General features: G+C 42.8%; 1 protein-coding gene across 1 annotated transcript; it reads left to right on the forward strand.

The window, feature by feature from the left end:
• The first annotated feature begins 722 nt into the window (after positions 1–722).
• Positions 723–10,485, forward strand: LOC129903717 (uncharacterized). Its single transcript, XM_055979262.1, has 4 exons — positions 723–823; positions 977–3,293; positions 3,375–4,902; positions 10,295–10,485. Exons 1-4 carry the CDS (start codon positions 723–725, stop codon positions 10,483–10,485), a joined length of 4,137 nt encoding a protein of 1,378 aa, XP_055835237.1.
• Positions 10,486–10,805: the final 320 nt, after the last annotated feature.

A 10,805-nucleotide genomic window follows, 5' to 3' on the forward strand; every position in this document is an offset into this window, starting at 1 on the left:
ACTAAAACTATATTTTGAGAATGAGTAAAGGGGTGTATAGAGAGAAGAGTTGCTTAAGAAAGCTTGATAAACAAAATGATGAAATAAGGTGAGTATTTATAGGTGTGAAGGAGGGAACTAACAATAATTAAAATAATTATAAAGAAAAATATAAAAATTTAATGAAACATTGTGATGTCATGGATGATGTCAAATGAAGGACTATTAATGTCATGGGTGATGTCAAATGGATATAGATCTTTCCATGGTTGGTGATATGAACCTTCTTTTAGTGGAATACCCTTTTTCGGAGATGCATTTGAACAAGATATCTTCCTCATTAGGATTTGATGTTTTCATATGAATTGTTTCTCTAGAAGTCTACTTTTTTGTCATTTAAGAATCAATCAATTTGGATCATCCTGCAGTGAGATATAATTTTTCTTCTACAAATACTCTATTTTGTCACAACACCATGTCTTAAAACAATTAATTTATTTGACCTACTTAAACTCCAAAACATAAAATATAGTCATATCAATTGCCAAACTGTCCATCAAATCTTTAATACTGTCACTCTAATGCTTGCTTAACGGTCTCATATCACCGGTTGGAGGCGCTGTTTCCGGCGATTCACAGTCCGGTCTTCTGATGCATTAAGTTAAGACTTCAAGGCTGCAAATTGCTCTCTCTCTCTCAAAGCGCATAACTTTCATTTCCATATAGATTACGATTTTTAGCTTATGGCTGCTATGGAGCCGGATCCACCTCCGGACCTCCAAAAATTTCCTTCAAAAGATGGAGTGGTAGATATCGACGAGACGAATCCAACGCAAAAGGAATCGTCTCAATCCGACACCCGAAGCTCCGGGAATGTTGAAAAAACAGCCGCGATTACTGTTCATCTTCTCTAAGAACATGCTGCCGTTGATCGAGAAATCGATTTTAATTCAAATTCTGTGATTTGTTTTGAAAAAACACCAATTGGGGATGTTAGAGAAACATCTAATCTACAACATATCAGAAATTCAAGTGATTTCACCGTGGCAATTGAGAGAAACGAAGCTGCGACTGTTCAGGGAAATTCTGGCGAATCGCCAGCCAATCGGACTGCGATTTGGACGTCTTACGGCGACATTCGAGATGGCGCACCACCTGGGTTTTGTAACCCACCTCGAGGCGCCCCTCATACTAAAAGCCCAACTCCATTGGACGACGGTGGCGCCGGCAATACACTGTCGAATTCCGACGTCGGAGTTCCGGCGACATTCGAGCTTCCAGACCAATGCCATCTTGTAGAGGAGCTCAATACGAGTACAATCATACAAAAATCGCCACCATCCTCTAAGTCAAACTTGTCGAATATCAATTCGAATAATTCCGGCGGTGAGGCGATTTCGGGCAGTGGCGGCGCCGCCGCAAGTGATGGTGAAAACTCGAAATTGTCAGTGGGTTTTGTGGATGATCATACAAGGAACACCATTAACCAAAAAGCCCCATCATCCACAACTCCTAACACTTTGAATTTGGAAATTAGGGTTGCACCACCACCTGCCGGAGGCGGCGCAGCGGCGGAGCCCCAAACTCAAAATTGGCAATGCCAAACTGCTCAACACAATGAGGGGAGTCCACCAATGCAAAAAGCCCCATCAGGTATGCCTCATTTCAATTCGAATTTGACTTTTAGGGTTTCCAATTTGTCTAGTACTGACACCAGTGGTAGCGCCGGATCTCCGGCGACCGGAAAAAATATTTTTGAATTGAATTTTAATCCCCAGCATCAAACTAACCCACAAGAACAAATATTTTCCAAAAAAGATCCCTCCAACAATTCAAACGTCGATTCTAGTCTTGATCCTAAAGAAAAAACCACCGGAACCATCTTTCCGGTGAACGCCCAAAATAAGTCTCAAAGTAAAAGTAACCCTCATACTCTTAGGAACGAAATAAACCAAACAACACAATTTTTAGGCACCTCCAACTCAAATTCTAAAATTCCAACTTGTGTCACTAGGGGCGAAAACAGTCTTATCGTGCCCGAAGCTGTTTTGGTTGATCGTATCACCACCTTGGGCAATCCTAGCACCTCCACTAATCCTAAACATACCAACCACCCTCCCGTTTCAGACTTTCCCCCCATCTCATCCAATTTCCAAAAATTTGACCCAAAAAACTCTAAAAATCCGATAGTGTCCTTTACCCCCAGTGCGCTACCTCCTAAGACTAAGTCCCCTAACAACCAACCCACCACCACAAATCATCCTCCACCCCCTATAGCAAAGCAATCCATGGCCACAAGACTAAGAGCTAAACAAGCCGAGCATACAACCAGAATTGACCTAACACCTCCAAAAAGGGTGACAAAACAAGGTTGTCCAGCTATCATGTTTAAGAGAGAAGACTACATGGTTAAGATGGCTGAATCATGTAAGTATACTCTCATAGGCAAGTTCTACAGTCCAATGCCCAAGATGGAGGTAATTCGAAAGAAGTTCATTAGTCAAACTGAACTTCGAGGCAAGGTCAAGATTACCCATTTTAATTCTAGACATATATATATTGACCTTGATAATGAACACGATAGAACTACTGTACTAGATAGCAAGCGAATGTATATTGATGGTGTCTTTATGAGATTTCAAGTTTGGACCCCTACTTTCGATCCAAACTATGAAACCCCCATTCTCCCTGTGTGGGTCATACTCCCGGAGCTCCCATGGCATTGTTTCCATAAAGAATTTGTTACGCTCCTGCTTGCGGACGTGGGACAAGTGTTGCACTTGGACATGGCCTTCATGCAAAAGACGAGGGGGAGCGTGGCAAAAGCAAAAGTCCAAATGGACATCACCAAGCCTAGAATCCAAAGTGTATGGATTGGATTCGATGAAAATGATGATCCAAATGGAGAAGGAAGATGGCAGGACATCGAATATGAAGATGTCCCCCTTTACTGTACTTACTGCAAACACCAAGGTCATACTCCTCTTGCTTGCCCCGTCAGCAGAAGAGATACAGAATGCAACAAGGCCAAAGACAAGGAAGAAGAGCCAAAGAAAGATGCGTCGCCAAAAATCACAGGTATGATCTCTACTCCTATTGTCTTAACTAATGCTATAAGTTTCAGGCAACAGGTACCACTAGAAGAAACTACCACCACAAATCAGGAAGGAAGTCGCAAAGCACAAGAGGACTCAACCAACCAAAACAGGAATCAAATCTCAAACAACCAATGGGAAACCCAAAAACGAAGAAACTTCAAAGGTAAGACTCAAACTGTGCAAAACACCCAAACGATACAAGGCAACACTCAACAGGTATATAGACCCACTCAAGCCATGAATACAGGTATTGATTTTAATATTGTTGCTATGACTGACGCAATTCAAAATGGACAGCACGAGCATCAACCAGGTATTGACTCAATGCTCCCAATCCCCCATGGCTCCCCCAGTAGTTTTAATGTATTGAATGTTTTAACTGCTGCTGCTGAAGTAGTTAACGGAGGTGAGGATGGTGGGATTCAGGAGAAGCCAACTAACCTGCAGGAAGGGGTATCCAGAGGGGGGGTTGTGTCTCATGTTTTGCATGAGAACCTTATGGTTGACCCTAGGAATGACTTTAGAGCTCCTGCTACCACTTCACATATTCAGCATTCTTCTTCCCAGCATGTTAATAAAAGAGATTCAGTTGATGCTCAAAAAATGGCCTCCAAACTGCCCCCTGCTGTGACCATTGGATGTGAGACCACAGTTGATTTTGGAAGGCTTTCAAGTCCTTCTTTGAGAACTGAGCAGCAGCAGTTCAGGAGTGTAGATGTAGGGGCAAACCAGAGCCAAAAAATGACTCAACAGGTTGCTCAGAACCTGCAAGTCTTGGGAGGTTCTGCAACTGTTGGCTTGAGGGAAGCTATACATGTCCTGGATGCTACTTCAGCTGCTACTATGGAAGAAAATAGGGTGCACAATAGGGCCATTCAGATGCAGAAACAAAGACCTGCAGATGCTCCTATTCCCACCAAGAAAATGACCAATACTGCAACCCCCTATCAGCCTCAAAACTCCCAGGAAAATAGGGTGCACAATAAGGCTACCCAGATGCAGGGATCAAGACCTGCAGCTGCAGGTTTGGAGCAAAATTTGCATGGTTTTGGCCCTATTTCAGCTTCTACTCTGAAGGAAAAGAGTGTGCAAGTTGTGGCCCCTAAACTAATATCAATTCAGCACAACAGTCAAGGTGTAGATCACACTGAAAATGTTGAAAATGACCAACATTATGGTTGCAGTTTCAGCATTACTTCAAGTGATCAAACCTCTAGTCTTAGTTCCCACCAAGTGCAACATTCTAACTCCAAACAAAAAGACAATGCAACCATTAGTGGTATAGAATTCTCAGCTAGTCCTAGTCCCTATAACCAGCAAGCTACCTCTAAAACACTACGGAAAAAGAGAACTAGAAAGAAGAAACAAGAAAAGAAGCAAGAAGCTGCAACCCCTACCCCTCCAACCACTGCTGATACAGGTGGAAAAGATAACAATGGTGAGGTGTTTTCAAACTCTTGCTCACAATATGTACTCTTAGATCAAAGCACACCAATAAGGAGCCCTGATTTTAGTTGTGAAGACCCTCTTAATCTTACCCCTTTGAATATTCAGCCAGCTCCTTTTACGCAACCTGAAAATGCCACCAACATCCTTTGCACTAACAATGATGCTCAAACTTCAACTCCTGATAGTGATGATGAATATGGGGTTATTCATTCGGAGGATGAATATGACCAAGACTTTCAAGGTGAGGTTGAACTTGAGAATGAAGAAGAGACTGATGAACAGTCCAATAGTATAGCTGCACCATCCAAGACCACTACTAAGGTCACGAATGATGAGATGAACCAGCTAGCTAATAAGCAAGGCCTATCACCTAGAGGCATTCATCACAATCCAAAATTTACAACTATTCATGCTCCTATTAGCAGACCAAACACTAGGCTCCACAACCTTAGATCCCATCAATGATTAACACAATTGTTTGGAATGCTAGAGGTATCAATACCAAAGGAGTCATAGACAGACTAAAGTCACTCAAACATATCCATCAAACGTCCATCATTTCCATCCTAGAACCTTTTTCCAACAATGCTCATCTCCAAACCTTTAGAATCAACCTTGGTATGGATAAGTCCGTTTGCAATCCTAATGGCAAGATTTGGATCTTCTGGACTCAAGATGTTGATTGTAAAGTTATTGATGTTGACGACCAACAGATCACTTGCGAGATAAAACACGTAGAGCATCAAAATGCATTTCTCACGACTTTTGTTTATGGAAAATGCAAAGATACTCTTAGAAGACCGCTTTGGGATAGGCTCCTGCACCACGCTTCCACTAACCTTCCTTGGTGCACAGTTGGGGACTTCAATGTCATCACCTCCATTACTGAGAAACTAGGTGGAATCCCTTACAACATGCAAAAAAGCTTTGAGTTTATAAGCGTTATTGAAGCATGTGGCCTAACGGATTTGGGGTATCATGGCTCAGACTACACTTGGTGTAATCAACGAGATATGCATAAAAGAATATGGAAGCGACTCGATAGAGCTATGGTGTCCGATAATTGGTTAGCCGCTATGCCTCACACTTCAGTCACCCATCTCCCCTCTACTGGTTCTGACCATAACCCTTTACTAATAGAGATGAATGCTAGGCAGGATTCCGCTATTAAATATTTTAAATTCTTGAATTGTTGGGTGGATAACCCTACTTTTCTCGAAACTGTAGAGTCCTGTTGGGACAGACCCCTGACTGGGAATCCAATGTGGTCCTTCCACCAAAAAATGAAAAGGCTTTCCTCCACCCTTAGCAAATGGTCGCGAGTGGAATTTGGCGACATTTTTGCCAAGGTTAAGGAATATGAAGAATTGGTGAAAAGTGCCGAAGAAAATATGTTAGTGTCCAATAATGAAGAGAACAGGATGCAATTGCATGCTCTCAACGCCGAATACATCAGATTTCTTAAAATTGAAGAGAACATTCTCAAACAAAAAACTCAACTACATTGGTTCAAGGATGGAGATGCTAACACCAAGTATTTCCATGCTTTAATCCGTGGTAGGAGAAGGAGATTGTTCATTCACAAGGTTACCAACGAAGAAGGGGATTGTATTCAAGGCGACGAACACATTGCTAGAGCAGCATGCGATCATTTTCAGAAAATATTCACAAGTGATGAATCTCGGATTCCGGAGAACATCTTGAATTACGTTCCTAGAATGATCACAGATGCTCAGAATGAAAGCCTTCAAGCCACGCCTACCATTGAAGAGTTGAAACAGGTAGTCTTCTCTATGAATCCTAACTCTGCAGCTGGTCCGGACGGTATGAATGGAAAATTCTTCCAAGCTTGCTGGGAGATTATTTTGGAGGACCTACTAGCAGTGGTTACTTCTTTCTTCGGAGGGTATGCTATGCCTAAGTTCTTTTCTCATGCTTGTTTGGTCTTGCTCCCAAAGGTAGATCACCCCAACACACTCTCTGACTATAGACCCATTAGTCTCAGTAACTTCACCAATAAGATCATATCAAAACTCATTTGCCTCAGGCTTGCTCCAATTCTCCCCGGTCTTATTTCTCTCAATCAGTCCGGGTTTGTAAAAGGAAGAAGCATCTCCGAAAATATCATGCTAGCATAGGAGATTATCCACGATATCCGAAAGCCTGTTATTGGCGAAAACGTGGTTATCAAGTTAGACATGGCCAAAGCATATGATAGAGTCTCCTGGTCCTATACTTGTCTAGTACTGAGAAGGATGGGCTTCGGTGAGACCTTTATTGATATGATTTGGCGAATCATGTCTAACAATTGGTACTCCGTTATCGTTAATGGGGCTAGACATGGTTTTTTCCACTCCACCAGAGGGCTCAAACAAGGTGATCCTCTTTCTCCCGCCTTATTCATTTTGGGAGCGGAGGTGCTGTCCAGAATGTTGAATAGTCTTCATAATTACCACTTCTACCATGGTTTTCATATGGAGAAAAGAGGCCCACAGATTAATCATTTGAGTTTTGCGGATGATGTTATCATCTTTTCCTCCGGAAGGAAGGAAATTCTCCAGATTATTATGAAGACCTTGACTCTGTATGAAAAGACATCAGGGCAGCTTATAAACAAGAATAAGAGCCACTTCATGATGCATCCCAATGCACTCCAAGACAATGTGGAAACGGTGAAACAGGTTACGGGTTTCACTCAGAAGCATAGTCCCATCACCTACTTAGGATGCCCTTTGTACATTGGCAGGCAGAGAGTCATGTACTACACGGACATGGTCTCTAAGGTTGTCAACAGAATTAGAGGGTGGCACTCCAAAATCCTCAGCTACGGCGGTAGAGCTACACTCGTGAAATACGTACTTCAGTCGCTCCCAATTCACCTTCTTTCGGCCATTACTCCCCCCCGTACTACTCTCAAACAGATTGAGAGAGTCACCGCTGATTTTTTCTGGGGGTGGAAGGATAACAAGAAAAAATACCATTGGGCTTCATGGAAGAAACTTTGTTACCCTTATGACGAAGGAGGTATTGGGTTGAGGAGAACTACAGATGTGTGCAAATCTCTCCAGTTAAAGCAATGGTGGATCTTTAGAGCTAAACCAACATTGTGGGGTGATTTCCTTAGAGCCAAATACTGTCAAAGAGCGAATCCCATCATCAAAAAATTCCATACTGGCCAGTCGCTTGTGTGGAAACACATGATGCACAACAAACACATTGCCGAACCTCACATTCAATGGAGGCTTCACTCGGGTTCGTGCTGTTTTTGGTGGGACGATTGGCTAGGTATCGGACCCTTAGCCAACTATAGGCAGGAGTTGGGAAGAGCAAACAATGCGAGGGTGGCTGATTTTCGTATAGATGGCCAATGGAACATTGATATGCTAAATCAGTTGGCACCAGCGCAGCTCGTTCCTCTCATTACTTCTTCCACACTTCAGCTGCAAGGAAACACACCGGATCAGGCCATTTGGAAGCTGAATACCAATGGGAACTTCACATGTTCCTCGGCATGGCAGCTTGTGAGGGAACATCGGACCAAGACACTTTCCGACCATTACACTTGGCACAAAAACATCCCCTTTAAATGCTCTTTTTTGTTGTGGAGGGCTTTTAGAGGCAAGCTGCCAACAGAGGAAAAGATCACTGCATTTGGCTATGGTTCCACACCATGCTATTGCTGCCACAGTCCAGGTCCGGACACCATAGAGCACATTTTCAGCACTAGCCATTTCGCTAGGAATATTTGGCACTACTTCTCAAATTCCCTAGGCATAAGGCATGAAGCCACACCCCTCAAACCTCTTGTTATGAGCTGGTGGCTTCGCAAGTACCGCACAGAAGCTCACAAACTTATCCTCCATTCCACCCCAATATTTATATGTTGGAATTTGTGGAAGAATAGGTGCGCGAGCAAATACGGGGGGAAGAGTTCTAGCTTGGCGAGAGTGAAATTTGCAGTTTTCAAGGACATCTCAAATCTTCTTAGAGTCGCGTATCCCTATATCCATTGGCCCTCGAACTGGAGCGACACCATCTCCTACATAGATAAGTGTACTCATGAGATGAAGATCACCCAAGTCTCGTGGATTAAGCCACAACTCGATTTCGTCAAGCTGAACACTGACGGCAGCGCGTTGGGTAATCCGGGGGCAATTGGGGGGGGTGGCATTGTAAGAGATCACATGGGTAAATTCATCTTCGCCTACGCCATACCATTAGGGGAGGGAACCAACAATCAAGCTGAACTAGAGGCGGCAGTTTATGGGCTTAAATGGTGCATTCAACAGGGTTTTCAGCACGTTATCTTAGAAGTTGACTCGGAGTTGCTCACTAAATGGATCAATCATCAGACTAAACCTCCGTGGAGCCTTCACCAGGTAACTCAGGACCTTGTTGGTATTTCCAAATTATTTGTTCGCTTTTCTTGCAGGCATGTATACAGGGAGGCAAACTACACTGCGGATGCTCTCTCCAAGCACAGTCACACTCTTACCACTCCAGGCCACTACACCACCCTTCAGCAGCTACCTCGTGGTACTCGAGGTTACTACATGCTAGATAGAGTCGGTCTGCCCAGCTTCAGACGGAGAAAGACCAAACGGATTAAAAAGCCTCCATGATCTACTATTTAGTGTTGCATCCTTGGATTGAGCACCCAATTGCAGTGTTTGTGATTTTCCATGTTATATCTTAGCCATGTTATTTGATGTCCATCGTCTATGCTAATTTTGTTGTATATATAGCATTTATGAGGATTCATCCCCATTTTTATTTAGATTTTTCCTTTATTTTATGTAAAGGGAGAGTCTCCCTTATTTATGCTTTCCTAGTTTCTTTGTATCGAGAGGAGTCATTTTCTTTAGGTGCATAGTTTCTAGGTTTTCTTTTCATGTGCTTGTATCGGGGATGAGTTGGCTGCCCTTAGTAGGATGGTCGGCTTATGAACCACCATAGGATTGGAGGTTAGGTCTATGTCCTCCTCCGTGTATTTTTCTGTTTTTTATGTATAATACAGCTTGAGGGTGAGCGGCTCAACCCCTGGCCGCGCACGAGAGGTGGGAGCCTCGTGTAAGGTCTGTTCCCATAAAAAAAAAAAAAATAAAAAAAAAAATAAAAATAAAAAACAAATAAAAAAAAAAAAAAAAAAAAAATATAGTCATAAAAGTTGTAGGTAATGATGTTGGAGTTATTCATAAATTTGAACCACCTAATTTGGATTATCCTATGAAAAGTTATGCCTAAAATACAGAAGATGTATCATTTTAATCGAGAATTAGAACATGATATACAATGTTTTTAAGGGGTGTTACACTTGTACTCGTCTTTTATTTTGTAGCAGCTTTGTACTTATGACTTCCAGGTTCTGAGAGGAATATTGAGTTATTTATATCATGTTTTGGTTTACTTCCGCTTTTTCTTTCTGCTTATCTTTATAATTTGCCACTCTTGTTTTGTTTCTTCCCTCAAACCCATAACTTGAAGTTTTGAGTTGATGTGTTGGCTTACCTACTGGTGAATTATAGTAGGTGCCATGATGACCTCAAGAATCGGGTCGTGACAAGTTGGTATTAGAGCCTCAGGTTCGTTGGTCTCACTTGTACAGAGCTAACATCTAGCAGAGTCTCGCAGATGGGTGCAGAGACATCTATAACTTATCTTTGAGAGGCTACAGGATGTGATTAGGAACGTTCTCTATGTTGTATCATTTCATGTAGTGTTGTGTATTATTGGTTTCCTGAAATCTTATTTATTCCACTTTTTTACAGGGATGGTTCGTATGCGAGGTACCACTGGTCATGATGACATACCATGTCCTGGCAGGCCTAGAGGCCAGCCCCGTGGCATAAGTACAGGAGCAACACCAGCTCCCGATTTAGATATAGTGCCTGAGCATGTAGAGGAGTACCAGGACACCCCTATTCCTCCTCAGCCAGAGGGGCCACCACCAGTATCATAGCCCCCAACCGCACCAGTTATGAACCAGTACTATAGGCAACAATTACGCAGCTCATCACAGCTATTGAGGTTGTACCACAGGCCCCGTCCCTAGTAGAGGGCACACCAGTACATCGGGATCCTCCCGTCCAGCCAACACTTGAGGTTCAGCCGTCTCCACTAGTTATTGCACCCCCGTTAGTAGTTTTGGAGGGTGTGATGTCATCATAGGAGCAGAAGATGTTAGGGGTCTTTTAGAGGCTGTCACCCCTAATATTTTCTAGGGACATTGGCGAGGATGCCATGGAGTTTTTGATTACCTGTTAGGAGAAGCTCTATTTC

The sequence above is a fragment of the Solanum dulcamara genome, chromosome 9 (genome assembly GCF_947179165.1).
Source record: "Solanum dulcamara chromosome 9, daSolDulc1.2, whole genome shotgun sequence".
Lineage (NCBI taxonomy): Eukaryota > Viridiplantae > Streptophyta > Magnoliopsida > Solanales > Solanaceae > Solanum > Solanum dulcamara.